Source organism: Alosa pseudoharengus, unplaced genomic scaffold, assembly GCF_046254945.1.
Source record: "Alosa pseudoharengus isolate Yale_2024_CS ecotype anadromous, Long Island Sound unplaced genomic scaffold, YU_APseudo_1.1 YU_APseudo_1.1_scf_19, whole genome shotgun sequence".
In the NCBI taxonomy this organism is placed as follows: domain Eukaryota; kingdom Metazoa; phylum Chordata; class Actinopteri; order Clupeiformes; family Clupeidae; genus Alosa; species Alosa pseudoharengus.
The window spans coordinates 32,220,597-32,242,952 of NW_027468657.1; the positions used below are offsets into that span (position 1 = coordinate 32,220,597).

Here is a 22,356-nt window from a genome sequence, read left to right on the forward strand (position 1 = left end):
AAAAGTTTAGTTTCATGTGCTCACGTGAAACTTTCATGTGCTCACCTGAAACTTTCATGTGCGCACATGAAACTTTCACGTGCGCACATGAAAGTTTCACGTGAGCACATGAAAGTTTCACGTGAGCACATGAAACTAAACTTTAGATTTGTCCCTAGGAAATGTCCCCTTAGGGGCTCCATACACAGGTGTCTAAACAGAGATAAAAAAAATACTTGCACTTTCTGTTTGCAGTTTTGTGTTATATAGTATTTGAAATAAAAAAAAACACTGCATTTTCAGAAATATTATTCTTGAACACTGATGTGGCCCTCCAATCATATGACATTGGCAGCAGTGGCCCCCAGCTCATTTGAGTTTGAGACCCCTGGAATAGAACATAGACGGGCTCTGGTAATATCAACTGTCCCACTCAGGGCTTCTGAGAGTAGAACGAGGATATCATATGACTTGACAAACGAAGATGTCTGCGCCCATAATTGATGGTAGTGGTATTTTCTTTGTATTTGTACTACGTTGGTTGATTTTAAATGCTCTTCTTTTAAATGTTCTTCTTAGTCTTCCTCAAACACAGCACGGTTGCATTCCTTGACAAGGGGGATCCACCTTAAGAAAGTCAAGGACAACAATGCGTCGACAGGAAGGGGGCCGGAGATGGACGAGCTGCTTGGGGGAAACCATGACATGGACCCACCTGTTGGTGCTGGTGTGGTGATACGCCGAGCCGATGCACTGAGGCGGTCCAACCGTGCTCTCTCACCAGCGTCAGCGGACTGGGCTCCCTCATCACCTCCCTGCAACACAGCGTTGTCAGCTACGCCCACCAGAGCTCCCTCACCAGTGCAGTCCACCAGCTCCTCTTCCATAGCCAGTCCAACTCCAGTTCGAGTCCCCACCAGACCCTCTGACACCCGGAGGTCGCGGAAGTGGCAGAGGCAGAAGGATGATCTCTTGGCCTACCTTCTGAGGTCTGATGCTGCTGCCATGGCTGCTTCTCAGAGGCGGTACGAAGAGACCCAGAACAGGTGGCATGAAGAGACCCAGAACAGGTGGCATGAAGAGACCCTGGCCGAGATGAGGGCGCAGAGAAGATCAGAGGGTATTCCTCCAGTTGTTCAGAAGGATGGTGGACAAGATGTGAGGCGGGCACGACTACAATGAACACAAACCTTTAAAGAAGACTGTCTCCTTTCTATTTGACTATTTCTACTTTCTATTTTTTTAAATCTTTTATTTGCACTCTTAAACCTTTTATACAGTTTTACTATTTCAACTTTCTATTTTTTTTAAGTTAAATGAACCTTTTGTTTTGCACTCTCAAATTTGATACAACTAAAGCAAACACACAAATTTGCACAGATGTACATTTTCCTAGTTTTGTTATTGACTTTGTAACTTTGTTGTCTTGTACCAGTACACATTTTTATGGTGTCTTATATTGGTAAATTCTGCTACAAAAATAAACAAATACAGTGGTGTGAAAAAGTGTTATTTCTTTGCCTGTTTGTCACACCTAAATGTTTTAGATCATGAAACAAATTTAAATATAAGACAAAGATAATGCAAGGTAAACACAAAAGGCAGTTATTAAATGAAGGTTTTTATTATTAAGGGGGAAAAAATCTAAACCTACATGGTCCTGTGAAAAAGTGTTTGCACCCCCCCCTGTTAAAACATAACTTAACTGTGGTTTATCACACCCAAGTTTAATTTCTCTACCCACACCAAGGCCTGATTACTGCCACACCTGTTCTCAATCAAGAAATCACTTAAATAGGACCTGTCTGACAAAGTGAAGTACCACTCTTTGCTCTCCCATCTCACCACCTTGTCATTGCAACTTTCGTGCTCTTCCAATCTTCTCTTCAGAACTGCACACATTTCCATCATTGAGAACTCTAGCAAATGTCACTTCCCCCACCTGATTTCTGATCATGTCACTTCCCCTACCTGATTTCTGATCATTTTAATCAATTGAATTGGATCCAGATTTGTAACCCCTCCTTCCCCTACAAACCTCACAACAATGTGCAATGACTGCTCCACCACCTCCTTCTCCTCACTCTCCGACCATTCCACATCTCTCCTTCCCCTCTTACCCCCTCCTGTTCATCCTTATTAATGCCCACCTACTACTCTCTTCATCTGCCCCTGGATCCTGCTACAGCTTTCTCTCTGACTACCCAACATTCTAATGCAGAAGTAGGGAACACAAGCAAGGCCTACCGAATACCGGACCTATAGCCTATAGGCCTACAGGCTGTCGGTCGATACTCCCACACAATATTCCCCTCCTCTGCCTAATCTAACTAAACAGATTTGGATTTATTTACTAACTTATTTATATTACCCAATTGGAAACAACCCCCAAAACGCTGATAGTGAAGCACCCCGGACCAAACACGTCCTCCTTCCCTCCTTCCACAACGTCACTTCCAACCCTGTTCCATCAGCCGTAACAGCACTACTAGTAAGGGAAAGTTAGGCATTTTTTGCCAATGAATCTGCAAAAAAATCTTACCAATAGCTTTTTTTTACTACGTGTTCCTATAGGTGTCTAGTAACACCTCCCAATTTATCCACGGCCAAATCCTCGGGGAAACGCCTGGAGAGTTATTTAAACATTTATTACATGTTTCATATTTAACATCTATTAAACATTTTTAACTAATATTAGCTTTATGTTTAACTAGGGTTTTTTATGGGTGCTGAATATATCCCAGTCATTAGTTTTAAGTAAAAATTACTACAAGTCCATTATAAAAATTCATAAAAAGTGTTTTTTATTAAACAATTACAAAGCAAAACTTCCTAAATCAGTTTAAAATTTAACAAACCTCATCCAACTCGCCTGCATCTCCCTCACTCCTGTTATCATCTGGCTGGTTGATGTTCTGGCAAGAGTTACCATGACAGTTCCCACAAACAGAAATAGGCCTACACTTGACTCCTTGCTTTTTTACAGCACCTGAGAGTGTCACAGTCCCCTGCACAGTTGCAGCCGACAAACTTCAGAAGGTAGTCCGGGATCTGTTGTAGGGACTACTGGTGCATAACCTTGTTCTCCTTGTTTCCATCCATACTCAAGGACATCTAGTGATGGCAGTAGCCAATCTCTTGCAGAGAGTGTTGTGCTGCACTGTGTGCGGCGTGTGTTTCACTAATTCACGGATTGGGATAAATGCAGAGACCACATTTCCCTCACGGGATCAAAACAGTATACTTACAGTTCCTAGTCGGAGGCAGTTTAGTTACAGTATTGTAAGTGAATGCACAATTTGAATTTGCATGCCAAATGCATTGGTGTATGATGTTTTATCAGAGTGTTATAGGCCCACATTATAAAGATAACCCAATCAATACATTTTATGCGATCACTGACCTATAAGTAAAGTTTTCCACGTCAGTGTATGAGATATAGGCCACATTTCACAAACCTGATGTACCGAAACAAGAAGTACTAGTATGTAGTTACTCCAATGCTGTAGAGGGCGCAAAAAAACCCAAAAGGTTGACGTTGAAGGATAAGAGCGCTCCTCGCATCGCTGTACTAGAGAATCCGGACTCGAGACACGCAGTAAGTTTTAAAGTTGTATTGTTTATTGTTGTGTGTTGTAATACTAACATCGTGAATGTTGTAATTATTTGTGTGATGATTTAGCCACTGTTCCCACAACAAAAAATATCATTAACTCTTCAGGTTAGACCTTTTTCTCCATAACGTTAGGCCTATTTCGGCCAAGATAACGTAATGTTAGGTTAAATGGCGGCCATTGACGTTACATTTAACTTGGTCTTAGAGGAATAATCACAGAATGTGTTTGAAGGTTAATCGGCACTATAATTGAATTATCTGCTTATCGAGCATTGCAAGTATTCGTCAATCTAAATGTAATCGTTAGCATCACGTTTGTTGTGCAGTTAGCTCGTTTGCTAACAAGCTGGCTAATTCTGTTGGCTAGCTAACATGAACCATGCCGAATGTAGTCAAGACACAGTTGACCTGGACATAGAGTGAACGCAGTTGGCTTTTATAGAATCAATTGCTTTCTTTTATTTAGTTTTGTCCTAGTCAAATCCTGCGTATAGATTGTTGATTGTTGGCTGTTGGCCGTCATATTTAAAGGCAGCCGTTGTTTGCTAGTTGAAGATGATTACATTAGCCTAACCTTTGAACCTTGTAACCTAACTTATGTCGAGGTAGATCAAATGACCAATCAATGGTCTATCGCCATTGGTTAATCAACAAGTCGGCCAATAATATAATATTGCTTTAATTTACATAACGTTAGTTGTATTAAGACTATCCATCGCATGTTTTTGTCTGCCTACAGCAATGTCGAAGTTATAGGTTTAGCTGAATGGTTCTCGTGCTAGTTAACGTTATGCTCTTTGGCATGCCTTGCATGCGTTTCCTGTCTTAATTTCTTTCTTTGTATCTAATGCACACATTAGTGCGCGTCAATGCTGTTGAGCTGTCTCATTGGGCTGTTTCCCAATCCTCCAAGTTTTCTGTGGGGATATGTTCTTGTTAGCGGTTGTTAGATTGAAGCCTTCCCGTGCTTTTTCCAATTATGTTAAGTTGATGTTTCAGATCTGCTTTAGGAAGTGATAATGTCTAATACGTTTTTAATACTGGCTGAATGTTCATTTTGGGAAATGGGGGTGTTGGTCAGTCATCAATTTTCTTTTGGTAGACTAGATTTACAAGAGTACTGACAAATCATTTGACCTATCCTGCCTTATTTCCACCAAGCAGTCTTTGAGATCATAATGGTCATATATGCTATTTTTAAATATTATTTATAGTTTTGCATTTTTCCCATTATGGAATTACTCTTTCCAGAGCCTCATTTGTAGTCCTTTCGAATCTGTGATCCCACTCAGTAGTATCCTCTCCTGTCCTGTGTTCTGGCTTTGAAAGTGATTCTTCCAGCTACGTTTTCCACAGGAAAATTCTTGAGAGTATTATTATTGACTTCATATATCTACTTATTGAATTGTTATCGCTGACCTATGCCTCTGATGTCTAAATTGAAGGCATGCTAGAATTTATTGCTTCATTGTGTTTCTGCAGACTAATTTCATTTTGCCATAGAAGAGGAGTTGTCCTTTCACATCACTGATTTGTCTTTCGGTCTTTGAACTGAATTTTTCCCTTGGATCTCACTTTTGAGGACTTTCTTCAGCGGTCTTACTCTGCTCTTGCCATCCAGAGCACAACTCTTCCTCAGCAATGTCCCAGAAGATTCCGGGCGACAGTGCTCAGAAAGGCTTTGCGGTAGGGCGCGGGCTACTTGCCGCTGCTGAAACGTTGAATTACAGCATGGGTGAGCATAGCTCCAACAGCCTTTATGGCTCCACTTCTCGACCAATGAGCAACATGGCTAGAGGCCCAGGAGGCGGACAAGGAAAAGACCATGACCCTCAGCTCTCCCGTCGTGTGGGCAGTCACCTTAGCAACACTATGAAGCTGTTCGCCAGCCTTGGTCTGTCGCCCACAGACTTGGATGAGCTGGCTCAAGTTCCAGAGGAGAACATCAGTGTGGAAACTTTGCCCAATCTTATCATGCAGCTTAAGAACCGGAAGGTGGAGGCCAGCCGCCGCATGTCTGGTGACCCTAGGGACATGTCCGCCCTCTCCCCAGAAACCTCATACCGACCAAGTAGAGACAATTGGGGAGATATGCAGGAAGGGCACCTGGACCCCTCCATGGGGCAAGCAACAGGCCGCGGTGCACAAGGCGACTTTGGTTACGGTTCCATGCAAGACATGTCCTCTCGAGGGTATGACCGAATCGATTATGGCCACACTGGTGCCAGCAATGGCAACCGAGACCGTCAGTATTCTGAGCTTTCCCATGACTCTTACCGTGGGCTTGGCATGGGCTCCTCTTCAACACCTGACAGCATGCTTATGCAGAGAAGAATGGGGTCCCCTTCCCAGGGTAAAGTGCAGGACTTCTTGGGAGTCATGCCCCACATGTTTCCACATGTGTGTTCCCTTTGTGACTTTGATGTGCATTCTACCATGGTGAGTAATCCACACCACTTTGTATTCCATATACACATACCCTAATACTCTCTGCATCGACTTCTTAAAGTGGGTGACTTCATTTCTTTTATTGACATTGGCCTAGCTGTTCAACAGAAGTCAAAAATTTGTTCCCTCTTTTCATTCAACTTCACTCCTTTTTGAGCAATCATGCTACAAAATATAATCTATTCTGTTATGATTGTCTAGGTTGTCATTGGTGTCTTTTCAAGTGATTTCAAATTAAAGTTCATTTCATGTTATGATTGAATAAATCATAACCTGGTTACTTGTTACAAGTTTTGGGTTTGAGCAGATATTTAGCAGCATCGAAAACAGACTAGCCTAAAGATAACATTATAAACGTTTGCGAGAACAAAACACCGGCTGTGTGTTTTTCAGTTACATGATGTCCGTTTTGTCACAGATTTGTAGTTGCCAGTCTAGAAGAGCAACTGGAGAATGTACTAGCAAACATAAAAGCTAAAAGAAAATCTAGTACCTTTATAAAAATGTATCCCAGATGGATGGGTCAAAATGGTTTTCTTCAGGTCGAATTCCTGCGTCTATCAACTAAACCAGTGGTCACCAACCTTTTTTGAGCCCAAGATCCCTGACCTCGGCCCTGAACAAAGGCAAGGTTTACCTTGAAGCGTCAAAAGATAACCAAAGCCACAATACTTCCAATTTAAGGCCTTTTATTTATTATAGGCAAATGTATCCGGTCAAAAATATCACAACCTTCACCCCCTCGTGGCTCCTTGTCTCTGTACCTTTTAGTGTGAATTACACAAGGATGGCATACATTTTACAAACCGAAATCGCATCTTCCTTATACAGGCGTCAATGAGAGTTAACAAAGTCTTTACTTACATGATTTTGGTTTTGAATTTCTAATTGAAGTAAGTGTTTGTGACACAAACACATAATGAAAAATTTGAAAATGTTTGATCTCTGTTTTGATATGAAGCATCTTTCATGTAATGAATGTGCAAGCTACAAAAGTGAAAGTAACTTAGGGCTACTATGCGCTCTGTGTCTGTACCTGTCTGCATGTCCACAATCGATTACGTTCCTCAAATGGAGAACACCCTCGCGTCTCATGGCCACTCTACTCTAATCCTCCTGTTTGCAAAATTCCTGACAGTTCCTGATCGCTAAACTTTCGTTTTTCTTTGTGTGTGTCTCTCTCTGTGTGCACTGTAAAATGTGTGTGGTGAAATTTAGGCCCTGTAAAATGTTGGCGAACATGCAGGAATTTGGTGACTGTTTTTTATTTTTCCTGTTATTATCGGGATCTACTGGGAAAGTCCCTAGATCTACAGGGTCGATCGCTATCGACGGGTTGGTGACCCTGAACTAAACTTTCACATCAGTTGTCAAGCTATTATTTTATAGAGCAGCAGTACTTTTTTGAAGTAATTGATGAAAAGGGGAGGGGAGGGGCGGGGGGGGGGGGGGGGGGTGCTCAAGCTGTAAGAAGTATTTACAACGGCAGGGCAGGGACATCCAAATCTAGGCATCTAGCTTCTTTACTGACGGCCTTTTTAGTGCTGGGCGGTATGACCAAAAGTGTATATCACGGTATATGACGGTATTTTTTTTTCATGCATAATCAGATGTTCACAGCATTTTCTACAGGTTGAAAGAGGAATTGCTGCAGTACATTGACTAAGGATGGTCTATTTTACTGTCATGATGTAGAATAACTCCACACTAGTGGTAGGCTAATGCAGTTTTGCATGGCCCCAGAAAATGATGCTGTTTACAAAGAGCCACTCATGATTCTAATGAAGAATCTAATCAGAATGCAAAGACAATTGCTGTCAAAATACAGAACTTTTACTGTGCAAATTTCACAAACATCTTGTATAAAACCAATACAAAAAGTAGTGCAACTTGCAATAATTATACTTTTTTTGAAAATTATACAATTTAAAATAAAACCTCTCTGCTAATATGCTTACTCTGTCAAATAGGCCTATCAGAAACATGCCTTAATGTTATTGTGTGGTTTACATGATGTTAGTGGTAGGCTAACATTAACTTGATGTGGATGTCTTGTTAGCCATGAGCTTTGGATCGGTTCGCTAGGCAAAACATTAACAAAAAGTTTGTTTTGGTGCACTGATGACAGTCAGGATCATTTCTAACTAGCCAGCTAGTATTGCTCAGTGCATGTCTATAACATGCTTTACTTGCTACCTGGATAATTCTTTAAGCGAATATTCTTAAGGTGAGATGAATAATAAGAACATTAAACTTCACTGTGTTCTGTGGGTTGCTAACTAACGACATCACCTACTAGCCAGCTAGTTACAACTGTTGAACAATCTCAATAGAATGTTCGTGACGGTAAATCCCTTTCAATGCAGTATCCCTTAACGTTTTTCCTTAACTAAAGAAACAATTTAAGGTATTCTGTGCAACACCCTTAAATAAACCCCCTACCTAAGGAGAAATTAAGCCTTAAGGGTCATACTTCAGGGGAAAAACTTAAGGTGTTTTGTGTTTACCCTCACTATGCCTCGCAGTGGCACCATGCGTGCGTGTGAAAAAAGTCCCGTCTGAAACACTGTCCCGCGGCGCAGCGTTCCAAACGTTTAATAAAATATGGCGGTATATTAAAAATTCATATCATAACGAAAATATACACCGGTATACGGTGTGAACCGGTATACCGCCCAGCACTAAGCCTTTTTGTCGTAAGCAAAATCAACTCGAGCACGCTCAGATGACGTGAATGAAGGCACTGTTGCTCATTTGTCCATCCTCATATAAAGCCTTCCCAAACGATTTGATCGGCTCTAACACCTCTGGTTCCAGCACGTAGACTTCTCAATGGAGCAACTCCAGACTGAACTTTCCAAATTAAAATGTTGTGGGCAGAGTGAATAGTAAGTTAATGGGCTGGCTTCCAGGCTAAAAGACACATGGCTAGCAACAAACACTGAAAAGATAATTAACAATGTAGATCAGCTCAGTTTGCTCTGGATAAGTGTGTCAGCAGAAAATGGAAGTAATGTAGGCCAAAAATCTGTTAGAACATATTGTTGTGTTTTATTTAGCTTAGAATGAGCCTTTCACATCTATGTACATAGGGACTGAATCTTCTTCCGTTGACTCTGCCATGTTTGTTTTGTAGTCCAGAACACTAGAGAAGGCCTTTTGCTTTTTCTAATGGTCACTGTGCCTTCTCCTTTTCAATAGGTGGGAGTCTGCAGCCTCAACTCTTAGATGCCACTAAATCCTCCATACTGAACCTTTAAAGGACAATTCCGGCGCAAAATGAACCTAGGGGTTAATAACACATGTGTACCGAGTTCGACCGTTCGCTGGGATTTGTTTTCATGCTAGTCGAATGTGACCAGTTTTATTGCAAACCGCTTATTAGCGTTTAACGCTAGCCTTCGGGGCACACGTACAGTAGAAAGAAATCGCTATTTCTATACCACTAACAAGGCTCAAAATAGCACCACACTTACACAGTAGCATAATGAGGGTCTCTACATGTAAACCGAAGCATTGAGAACTTTGTAAGTGTACAGGCAGTTTATTAAAAAGAAACACATTACCGTTCACGTCTGGTTCACATATACAGGCAGGCGATGTGAACTAAAATCAAACGTAATTTGCTCAATATAGGCCTATCAGAAATAATAGCTCCGATGTAACATAACTTGTATAGTGTAGGCTACTTACTTAGTGAATGTCCTGGTCCCTCTGGTATGGATCGCCGCCGCCTGTGTGGCATTGACTACAGGTAGCTTCTAGCTCTCTCTCTCATAGCCCTTTCACGGAGCTCCCGCAGCTCTTCGTTGGTATATTCCGACTCGAAAAGATAAGGACGTCCAATAAGGGTTCATCCTCGATGTCTTCAAATTCGTTCAAATAACCTGCCATCTCTTATGTCTCCTGTTGCGTTCAGTGCTTCTCTTTTGCACAGTCCTTCTGCAACAACGTTTCACCCGAGATTCACATCCCAGAGTTCTGTTTAACCAAGGCGCCTGCCTGTATGTGAACCAGACGTGAACGGTAATGTGTTTCTTTTTAATAAACTGCCTGTACACTTACAAAGTTCTCAATGCTTCGGTTTACATGTAGAGACCCTCATTATGCTACTGTGTAAGTGTGGTGCTATTTTGAGCCTTGTTAGTAGTATAGAAATAGCGATTTCTTTCTACTGTACGTGTGCCCCGAAGGCTAGCGTTAAACGCTAATAAGCGGTTTGCAATAAAACTGGTCACATTCGACTAGCATGAAAACAAATCCCAGCGAACGGTCGAACTCGGTACACATGTGTTATTAACCCCTAGGTTCATTTTGCGCCGGAATTGTCCTTTAAGCAGCAAATTGTTTTTAAACATGGGGCCCAAAAACAATGTTTAATTTCTTTTGGGAGGTCATGAAACAAGCTGTGCTCCTTGTCAACCTGGAAAGGATTTTTTGATTATTTTGATGGTTTGACAGTTTCAGCTTCAGCAAACCAGTCCGAAGCCAACATCCGAGACATTTTACGCAGAAGTCTTTGCAATACCTTGCCACCTGGGGTTAAAATGTAAAGTTCCAATTTTAAATAGTAAAAACATCAGTCCCAAAAAAATGACCCTGTTTGCTGACCCAAAGTGATAAAATAAAGAAATCAATGTAAATGTTTGATTGACTAATAGTCATTAGTTGTCTATTGTAATCACTACTAGGGGTGGGCGATATGGACAAAAAATAATATCTCTATTTTTTGTGATTTTGACGATAACGATAATTAGTCGAATAACGACTTTAACAAAAGATTTTTTGTTAAAGTCTGAGTTACTTTACAGCTCATTATTTATGAATAGCATCATTACAATAATAACCAATAACCTAACCTGTGACTTTTTAACCAAATAAACCAATGCATTGTCACTCAATGACACATTTCCAATTCTGCCCCCACTTGTGTGTGTGGCAATGACATGGTCTAGCCAGCTACATTAGAGAAGATGAATAGGCCTAACAGTTTCCCAAGAGAAAGTCTGAAGCTGAAGTTCCTTTCAAACCTTTACATAGGATTCACTGTAAAACTAAGAGCAGACCAACAGAGTAGCCTACATCTCAGTTATTTCCTTATATGTTTTGTTTTAGAGCAATCACGTAGTTTAGCATTCCAAGTTACAGAATAGAAACTAATGCGTTAGCTCAGTGGTCCCCAAACTACGGCCCGCCACCTCATTTTGGATGGCCCCCCAAATCATGTCCGTGGTATATAGCATCTGGCCCGCACGGGAGTATGACATCGTCAAACTATGACCTCCGCAATTTCCCCCATTCATTCTCTATGGCGAGTCTTAACAGTACACATGTAATACTCTTTTTGTCCACTGGTGGTTGTTCTGGCGCTGTTTTGCGTTTGCCGTTGAAAACAGAATGAAATGCTGACTGCATCAGTGCTCAAAGTATTCTAAAAGTTGATCAATTAATTGTTAATAACTTCTATTCAAGTCATATTTCTGGGACTTTCTGGGATAATTATTTCTATTTTTTTATTCACTCGTTAAGTTAGAATGGTGGTCATTTATGTTTTTGCCAGCACTTCATAAAACTCTCATAGTTTGAGTTATTTGAATTATTTGTAGGATATTACTTGTTCACAACATGATCTGTGTATGCAAAGACACAGAGTTCAGAGTTCACACATTTTGAATAAAATATACTTTTGGGACTCCCTGCCAACACTTTTGGGAATGCTAAAGTCTTTTTATCAGCATTATTTTATTTGAGCTACATTTTACACTGATATGGCATGATGGCAACATAAACACAGCTAACAATGGTATTAAATTGCAGTAGATTAAATGTAATGGAATATTCAACTAAGACTGCTGTTGTTCACAGCACTAAGCTATTTATGGTTACTGATATACTCCGAGTCAATACTCAAAGGCTAATGTTTTCTCTCCATATAATACCGTGTAGGACAACTGTCTCGTCAATGCTACTTGAACAGAAGTAGCCGCATAAAATCCCAAGTAGGCTACTCTTGCTGCACAAAATAAACATTAGGCGTGCGTGGGACAACGTTGTGACCCACTAGTGATCACGTGACACTTGCTCTGCTACACTACTCCCGCATAGCCTACCTCCTGGGAATGTATGAGTCTTCAGTGCGTGATTTCGAGTGTTTTTTCCCCGTAAGTAATTCAAATACTCGATAATGTCAATTTGCACATCGTTAAAACAACAATCACGATATTATCGCAGACCCGATATATATACACAATATATATCGCCCACCCCTAATCACTACAATCCCAGTATTCGCTGTTACTTCTGCTGCCACTAGGCTTTGTTCCCCAAGGGCCAAATTTGATCACGGTTCTATGCTTCTGATAACATCAACCGGCTGCAAGCACAGAGAGTATGTGGACTATGTGTTTTTGCACTGACAGTGAAGTAAAGAAATGGTTAGGGCTTATGGTAATGCACATACACAATTGAGACCAAATAGCTGAGCAAACCCAAAACTTTTAAAACCTTAATGAAATATCTGCCTGTTTCCAGTCAGTTAATAGCCACGTCATAGCAATTTGAAGGTTAATCATTGGCATGTGCAGATGTCAAAATAATTTTTATTTGCACTCCCACAGGAATGGAACCAGCATACCAATGGCTTACGCCATTCAGAAAACTGCAGACTCCTCTTGCAGATGTAAGGATTTATTATGATTTATATAAAAAACTAAAAAAAATGGAGTAGATAAGATTTGTCACAATGCACAACTGTCAATTGACTAACAATGAAAAACGTGCCTTTTTTTTAGGTACCCAGATTGGGATCCTCACATGCCTTCCACCAGAGTGTATGTACCTCTAAAATTTATATCATTTTTATTTGATCTGTTGATGACTGAAAAATTAAAACGTAGAAACTTGCTTATATTTTGTAGCTCGGGGCCGCATCCAATGGACACACCCAACCGTTCCGATGGCCTTCTGGGGGCTGCCCCAAGAGGACCTGGGCTACAGAGAGGGGGCATGAGTTCCGGCTGGGGTAAGTCCCACCAAGTTCCTCGTTGGTGGAACGCACTGCCAGTTCCTACTAGGGCAGGGACATTCCTCTCCATCTTCAAAAAACTCCTGAAGACCCAGCTCTTCAGAGAACATCTCCTCATAGCACTACTTACAACTAGTCTTGCTGATCCTAGCACTAGTTACCACCTGACTAGAACTGACACTCGTAATAATTCCCCACCTGTTAACCAAGGTTTATACATTGATTTTGCAGTCATGGGTGCAGTCAATATACGGTTTTGTCTTTTTTTTCATTTGCATATAGCACAGTTGTGCGGTTTATACACGTTACGGCCAGTATACAGGAAATCACTCTGTGTGTTCAAGCGAGGGAAAGGGGGAGAAGAAAGAGACTGACTGACATGGAGATAGAAAATGTCCCCTGCTGATAATGCCTCTGATCTGTTCATCATTGCAGGGTCTGATTCTGGCTATGGATTTTCAAATAAATCTCAGTCGCTTCCTGGACCTGGAAAGGTAGGACATGACCTGATTTGTACAACATTGTAAACGCACAAATATTTTCCACAATATTACAGAGTTAGTATCTGGCAGTCATGCAATGCCACTTGTCAACCAACAAATGCATTATGTATGTATGACCACCAAAAATGATTCAGCTGTGTTTTCCACAAAAACTAACTAGTTGTATGGAGAGCCACAAATAGTTTACTTCCCATTTCTTATCATTAATGACCAAATTAATCAAATTACTGACCTAGTCCCCACAGTCTCAGCATTAGACATTGTCCACATGTGTCATACAGATAAATAGATAAATAGATGGATTATCAGTCACAGGGACTCCTAACATGATCTGTCAGTGTTCGTCACCTTTTCTCCTCTTTTTTCCCCTCTAGGTCAGAAGAGGCAGAGTTGTGGTGATAAAATATGACAGGAAGCCACTGTCGTCAAACAGCCTTTTTGCTCTAGCAAAACCTTTTGGGACTATTCGTGAGCATTTAGTGCTCAAGAAGAAGGTACCTGGCAAAATGTTAATTTCATATTGTGCCACATAGCCTTAACATTCTCTGTTTGTCATTGTTCATATTGGATCGGTTTGAACAGGACCTGTTTGTAATCATTGTACATGCGCGTACTCTCTCAACAGGCCTTCCTTGAAATGGCGACTCATGAAGAGGCTCTGGCTGTAGCTGAGTTCTATCAGAGGAAACCTGCAATTGTGCATGGAAAGGAAGTCCAGGTGTATTTGTCCAGAGAGATCGCTGTTATTGATGTAAGACTTCTCTTGTTACGCTTTAGATAACTGTTATTTTCCAGTCTGTAATTTATAAGGGCTCTTAATGCAACACTATGAAGCAATGTCCCACTTAGTTTTCTTATAAGGAATAAATGTTGATGTAATCTTCAGATGAATTCAGATGCCAGATTAGCACACCTAACCGTCATTCCCATCAGCTAGTCCACTAGGTGTGGAAATTATCACAATTTGATACAGTACTGATTCTTTAAGTTAGCATTTGTATTCTTTCCGAAACTTCAGAATTTACAGCAATTGAATTCAATACTAGGGTCTTTTGAAATGGTAAATTCTAGCCTGACGTCGTCATGCTCAATTCTAGTCAGAATTTGAGTCTGGTCCCGCTCCATTGGGCCGTGATTATGGGGCGTGTTTCAACCGATACTGTGGGGAAAATGCCTCTGCACTCAATTGGATAGACCTAACCAATCAGAGGAACGAAATGGCTTACCGTGAGCTGTAGGAAGAACACTCCAACCATCCTTCTTCTCCACAAATGCTGTGTTGTTTTTCTGATCGTTTTTTAAAGTTATTGCGCTGTGAATATCTTGTACAACACCCGATAGCGAAATCTAAGACAACGAAATACGTAGCAGGCTAGGCTATTCGCTTTTAAAAATAATTCTGTTCACACCTATGCTAAAAACAGCTGGGGACCGGTGTTGCAAACCCCTCAAGCAAACAGGTGGTCTATCAGACATTTCAAACAAACAAGAGAACATCATGTCACTATGCAAAAATGCTGTTTTCCCTTGATGAAAGAAAAACCGGAGTTTTCCCACATATACACTTTGGCCGGAGTTTTCAGAAATAATCGTTTTCAGTGATAAAACCTCTGTTTTCGTGTAAAAGAAAAGCCAAACCGTATGGAAATAATATGCATTTTTCCTATGTGTAAATGGGGTCTTAGAAGCCATCTGTCTAACTTAGCCACAGCGTGATTGTTGCAAACAAAATCGACCCAAGCATGCTCAGATGATGTGATGGACAGATGATCAAGAGTGCCTTGTCTATCATTGTACAAAGCCTAATTTGAATCGTCCAAACAGCTCTGGTTTGGGCATAGTTGCTCCACAACAGAACAAGGCGAGATCAAACTTCCCAACCTCAATTGTGGTGGGCTGGGCTAAGTTCGGCCGGCGTCCAGGCTAGTTAGATTCAATTTCGCACAATATTGTTAATTTCCATGAATTCATAGATGCAAAAAATAAAGCCTATAATTTGAACACTTTAATAGCAAGTGTCAAATACTGAAGTTATTGTACCTGGGTCTATATAAGTATGCTCACTGAGAGAATTGCCCCAAAAATCATTCTGCACCAGTGATATACTCAACTCCCTCAATGGTAGGTCTATGTTTTCTTAGCTGCTATCAGTTGTAGGCAAACTCTACCAATCTGGCTGCTGCCAAAGTCCTGCTAGTATTCTGACCGCAACAACATGTAAATTGATGCTGCAAGTAGGGGCAGATGTGTTAACACATGCACGCAAGATGGACTGCAACAACCCTGCGTACCGCATCTATAGCTTAGGAGAAATGGTTTTAACTGATACGAAAATAAACACGCGAGTAGGTATCTTGATAGTTTTAGACTCAAACCCAATAGTTCTTATTTAATAATCTCTGTTTGAAATATGTGTTTGTGTGTGCTTTTCACAGAAAAGTCAAAATGAGAAGGAACCTACAGACCCTAAAGGCAGACAAAGTCAAGTTGTTTTTTTCTCAAATCTACCAAGAGATCATGAGAAGAAGTCAGAGTTGCTCACAGTCGCCCGTCGATTTGGCACGGTTGAGAAGCACCTGTTCTTGAACGGCGAGGTAGACTGCTCTGTCTGGATTCCACAATGAACTTTCCTTGTGTTCTCTGCACGTGATCACGCAGTCAAATTCTCTGCATTCATTTCCTCACAGGCATTTATTCAAATGGAAACTCCGGATGATGCAGAAATGTTAGTGAAATACTACACCTTGAACCCTCTGACCATCAGAGGGAAAAGCATCCGCTTGAACATCTGCACTAAATACAAGACCCTAACGTAAGAAAAACACACTTGACTTCATTTGAAACAAAACTTTTCCATATATTTTTGTACAGGTTAGTCCAGGTTAGTACTACAATGGATGTTGTTGTTGCAGGGTGAATCCTGGCAGGGGTGGCCAAGGCAGGGACAGGAAGGGCAACAGCTCCATTTCCAAAACGTCATCTAAGAGCCAGAGGTCCTCCACTGCCTCCAAAGGCAAGGAGAGCACGTCCGAGAAGGCTGACACATCCCAGGCCGCCGAAGAGGAGGATGATGCCCAGGCAGAAGGATCGGGCGACGAAGTGGCCGGGGTCATGGAAGGGGACGACCAAGAGGAAGGAGACCAGGACCCTGACCAGGACGTGCAGATGGAGGAGCCTGCCGAAGCAGAAAAGGCAGGCCAGCCCGAATCGGAGGAGAACGCCGAGGAGGAGGGTGATGTGAAGCCCTCTGGCGAAGTGGAGGGTGACGAAGAAGCTGACGCTGACGCAGCTTCACAAGAGAAAGCCCAGGAGGAGGAGAAAGAGGGCACCGCAAAGGACGACGCTGCACAGGAGGAGGAGGAGGAGGAAGCCGAGCCGTCTCACTCAACGGAGACGGGCAAAGACACGGAAGCAAATGAGGGGGCTCAGGATGACAGTGTTGCCGAGGAGCCATCAGAGGACCAGGCAAGTTGCTACCACATCTGTGTTGTTCACATAGGGCATGTACTGCTGTCTCAGAGTAGTAACACCTAGTTTTGTTTATTTTAGACTGGTGAGCCAGATTTCCCTGAGAACATGGATGAGTTTGTTACTCTGGACGAGTTAGCTGATGAAGACGATGGAGACAGACTCGATTCAAAGTCTAGAGGAAGGGACTCATCAGGTGTGTGATTTTGTTTCTTTTTTGTGTTAATATGTGCATAGTTTACATTATGTCTTGTGTTAATGTTATTTTTTATGTTTCAACAGGAAGCTCAAGGAAGAGTGGGGTAAGTGACATGTTATTAGTGTGTAATTATAAGATTTTGTAAGATATTAATCTCTTAAATGCACTAAATCACTAATATAAAAAAATGTCCTTGTAGGGACTGAGAGTTGTCAATGTCGTTGGATTCAGAAGAGGCATTGATTATCTTGACGAAATCCTGTCACTCGCCAAGCCATTTGGGAAAGTTGTCCGTCACCTGGTTCTGAATGTTCGGCCAGAGGTGAGTCAGATTAAACATTACAAATGAGTGTTCAAAAAAAATAATTGAGATCTGATGGGATTATATTAACGGCTTGCCAATTTCTTCTCACATATCAGGCTTTCCTGGAGCTCTCAAATGAGCAAGAAGCAAGGGCTATGGTCAGTTTCTACAACAGTAATGTGCTCCCGTCTGTGTGTGGCAAAGCAGTGAAAATTTACCATTCTCAGACTTATGCAACCATTCAGGTAAGGATTTCCTCCAGTGCATTTTTTTGTATTTTCAAGAAGTAGACGCTCTACAGACAATATTTCTCTCCACAGAGCGGCAAAGTCATATATGTAGGACAAATCCCATACTTCAAAACATCAGACGCGACCCTCCTGAAAATTGCAGAGCCATTTGGAAAGATCAGACGCTACTATATGAATCGATCTCGCAATGAGGTAATGCAGTCTGTGTTTCACAGGTTGATGGTTTCGAAAAGATTATTCAAGGAATTGAGCTGTGTGATAAAATTAAGTTTTTCCACAGTGTTTCATTGAAATGGAGAGGGGGGAAGATGCTGAGGCGATGGCAGAGGCCTACAAGAACAATCCACCCAAATTCCAAGGAAAACGTCTGACTGTCTACATGAGCAGGAAATACAAACAACTCAAACATGGGTGAGTTTCCTGTCCGACCACAGCAAATGTGCGTGTCTGCCGCACTTTTCCATGGCATATGCGTGTGAAAAAAAAAAAAATTTGAATTGCTCTCTTCCACTCAGACACAGACCGCCGAGCCCAGAGCCTGAGGAGAAACGGCCGCCGAAGAGGGAGCGCACGGCCGCAGACGGGCAGAACACGGGCGACTCGCCCGTCAAGGCTGCTGCCAAGAAAGACGAGCAGCCTCCCGCCAAGAAGCTGAAGGAGGACAAGGAGGCCGAGCAGCCGGACACGGCGCAGACGTCAACGGCAGAAGTGCCCAGTGAACAGCCTGAGGAGAGTGAGAAGGAGAAGGAGGAGGAAGAGGGGGAGGACGAAGGGGAAGCGGAGAAGAAGGAAGAGAAGCAGGACAACACAGATGACCAAAAAATAAATGCTGAAGAGGTACATATCTGGACCCTTACTAGTATACATACACCCAATGAATCTGGGGCTTTTGTTATTTTGTTTGGGGGTTTTTCCCGCTAACGTCCTACATTTTTGTTATCAAAAGGACTCCAAAAATGGAGCCGTTGAACCACCACCGGCCTCTTCCAGTGAGGATGCCCCAAAGACCGAAGAGGCGGCCCCCACTGAGCCTGCTGAGAAAAAACCTGAGCTTACCCCACTTACTCTTGGTGCATATGAGCCTAACACCCCTGTTGGTAAGATAGATTTAAAATATGCATGAACATTTCTTTGAAAAGGAAATGCATGCTCCAGACCTAAAATGATTATTTGTGTGTACAACTTAAGGTGTGGAGTTTGTGAAGATGGGTTACTACTGCCGAGTGTGCTTCCTCTTCTACTCTAATGAGGAGACTGCTAAGAAGACTCACTGCAGCAGCAAGGCCCACTATGAGAAACTAAAGGTATGGTGAAACATACATTTTTTAAATGACTGTTGTTAGTAGTCACCTATAGCATCTTTTTGCCTTGAAACAAAGTTACATAATTATGTTGCTAGGCTGTATATTAAACAAACTTTGTTTTCCCCTCTTATCTCCAGAAACACCTTGAAAAGGATAAAGCAAAAGCACTGAGCTCTGGCGCGAAGAACTGAATTTCTTTTTTTTTTTTAGTTTTTTTTTTTTTAGAATTGTGTTCTTGTAAGTTTCAGGGGAAGTGTTCTTTTCCATTTTGTACCTGTCTACTTACTGTGATAAGGTAAAAAGGCTTGCATAATTATTCTGAGCATGCAGATTCCTTTGAATGTAATTATAATTGTTTAGGTTATTGCATTACAACCTTTTACCACATTTCTGTGTTTTGTGGCTTTTATTTTCACATTTTATGAAATGCTCCTCTATGAAATGTGGGGATGTACACGCAGTATGAAAAATGGTAATTCATGAAATAGTCACTGAAGTCTTTGTACACTGGGTAACATGCCCAGGTTTGCCATTTTTACATAAATGTATCAGTTCTCTGCCTGATGGGAGCCCTTAACCCAACTAAAGATCAAGACTGGGCTGAGTTTACCAGTCCCTATGTACATGTACCTGTTTTGTATGGAAGGGGTGTTAAATAAATGTTTAATTTTCATTGGTATGTATTTATTCCTAGTTGCTCTTGGTATCCATTTATAAATGCTGTGATGTCCACATAATAGAATTTAGGGGGACACGTGTGCAAGATGAAGCTGCAGAAATGGATTTCAAAATGTACCAGGACTAGCCGCAATTTGGAACTTTCGGTCAGTCATGTAGGTTTCTCTAGTCATCTTGTGCTTGTTAGATGAGACCAGGCACAATTTACTTTACAGGCCTTTTATGAAGAGTGTGAACATCTGAGGTTTGAGTGCCACGGCACACACGAGTTAAGATACTGTTGTGTCTAGTTTAAAAAAAAAAGGCAAGAATTAACCATTGGGCTTGATGTGTGAATAATATTTTTATCTTTTAGCAATGTAAATCCCTGCTGAAAAAACAGCTAGAAACCAGCTTATGCTGGTAGCTGGTTTTAGATGGTCTTTGCTGGTTTTCTTCCAGCTCTTGCTGGTCTTTTGCTGGTGTAGCTGGTTGGGCCAGCAGGTGGACATGCTGGTGTGACCATCTGAGGAAGCTGGTCATGCTCGTGTGACCAGCATGTCATGTAGATACAGCTTGTGTAAGATGGTCACACTGGTTTGCTAGAACGACCAGCATAAGCTAGCATGGCCAGTTAAACCAGCAATGTAGAACAGCAACACCAGCTAAAATGACTAGCTTGAGGTGCTACGTCAAGCAAAACCAGCTGAATTACCATCATAAGATGGGTAAACCAGGTATGTTTTCGCAAGAGTTTTGCTGGTTTAGCAGGTCAACCATGAACCATCATAGGGTGGTCAAACAAGCTGGCCAACCAGTAAACCACCTTAAGCTGGTCAGGCTGCATTCTATGCATTTTTCCATTGATAGTTACAGGAAGCCACGTTGTTTAAACTATTGTTGCTTCTAGCCCACGTTACCTCCAGTTTCACTTGCTGCAGGGACGCACACATTGCATGAGCGATCATAAGCGTTCTATCTCCGATGTAGAACTCAAATGTGTCTTGACGCCGCCGTTTGTAAGATCAGATCAAATAAGACGTTCTAAATGGAACGCGATGTAATAGCTGTTCCTTTCCAAGCGTCTTGGAGACGTACTGTATGTGTGCTGACTGGGCTATGTCTATATAGTTGATGACACCAAATGAATAAGTATGCTGCAAATGAGCAGACGTGTGAAGCACCGGGCATAACTTAATTTCGCGGCTACGTGGAGCAGTAGTAGGTTAATTGTTGAGGAGGCCCATAGTTTGAGAAAAGCTGCAATCATAGGCAGAGAAAGCATAATGCTCTGAGAACAGTAGCCAAAGGTTTTCCTGCAGAAACAGGTGCCTTGGTGCACGCACCCCGCTTTCACTTTGACTCCCTGCATTGTGACAAAAACTGTCAGTCAGACAGTGAATTTTGGTTTACTAAATTAGCATAATGCGGTAACAATTATAATTTCAATTCTATCTGAAATCTGCTCACTGCAGACGTTACAATGCAGACCCAAGCAGCAGCATAGCCTTGAAAGACGTACACTTTGAATTTGATCAGAGCGGCTCTGGTTCTTCACCTAACTTGATGTGATTGGCTGGATGACCGTTCAATCAAATCAACAGACCTATTTGTGTCTCTGTGTGTGCGTTATAGATACGGTTCCAACTCTTTACGGGAGCGTTTATTTCCATATTTTACTTTCAATTTAATCTGACAAAAAGTGTGGGGGATAGAATCGTGTTCCAGCAAAACTGTGTACGAACACCCACATCCCCCACGCTTGCTACGCGCCTGGTGTGTGTGCGTGTCTGCACGCAGGTGTCTCCCTCTCCCTCCCGTGTCATAGGCCTATGTAATGTGTCCAGAAAACCCACAACACGCAACAGTGATAGAGCAATTATAGTACCATGCAGTGTTGTGCCTGAACGCGTTCATTGAACGAAAGTTCATGAACTCGTTCATATTTTCAGCGAACGTGAACTGAACGTACTGTATTACTGCCTGATGAACGTTACTGTGAACTCGTTCATTCTGGTGTCTGTGAACGGCACACTCTTTCAGTTTAACTTCGTTGAATAGGGTGCCAGATTTCTACAGAGCCTTCCATGCGAAAACCCGGCTAAAACACACCGTAAAAAGGCCTTAATTATGGCAGCATGCAGGTCACCATTTCTCAAACTATGGGCCGCGGTCCGCAACGTGGACAATGCTGGTCTGCCGAGTGAAATTATTCCTGGGGCTTCGTCTGATAATTTGCTGCGCAATTGATCAAGGAACCGCGGACAGAAAAAGAAAACAGTTTCTGCAATTAGTAGGAAATACATGTTAATTTGGTGTCATCAAACATAGAGGCATAGAATTAAGTCGTGGTATGAGCGTTTATTCAATGCATGCGCGTGCACGTTAGCAAAGCTAAGCTTCAACCTATTGGAAGGCTATTTAATTATGAAACGACATTTAATAGAACGACGTGGATTTATGCAACTTCCATAAAAAACAGCACAGACTATATAAAACACTGTCTAGCATTAAGTATAAAGTCAGCCAAAAGCTATTAATTAGTCTTAGTTAAAGATAGTTAAAGATCTCCAGTGATTTACGCATGATCTGATCCGCCATTT

The 22,356-nt window shown here is 41.8% G+C and overlaps 1 protein-coding gene across 1 annotated transcript; it reads left to right on the forward strand.

The window, feature by feature from the left end:
• The first annotated feature begins 3,519 nt into the window (after positions 1-3,519).
• Positions 3,520-19,769, forward strand: matr3l1.2 (matrin 3-like 1.2). The gene is made up of 21 exons (XM_076292407.1): positions 3,520-3,577; positions 5,078-6,034; positions 12,661-12,722; positions 12,835-12,873; positions 12,961-13,064; positions 13,503-13,561; positions 13,945-14,064; positions 14,196-14,321; positions 16,006-16,164; positions 16,258-16,382; positions 16,483-17,035; positions 17,120-17,234; positions 17,321-17,340; positions 17,437-17,559; positions 17,658-17,786; positions 17,862-17,984; positions 18,073-18,203; positions 18,308-18,629; positions 18,739-18,889; positions 18,981-19,096; positions 19,234-19,769. Exons 2-21 carry the CDS (start codon positions 5,237-5,239, stop codon positions 19,285-19,287), a joined length of 3,429 nt encoding a protein of 1,142 aa, XP_076148522.1. The 5' UTR covers positions 3,520-3,577; positions 5,078-5,236; the 3' UTR covers positions 19,288-19,769.
• Positions 19,770-22,356: the final 2,587 nt, after the last annotated feature.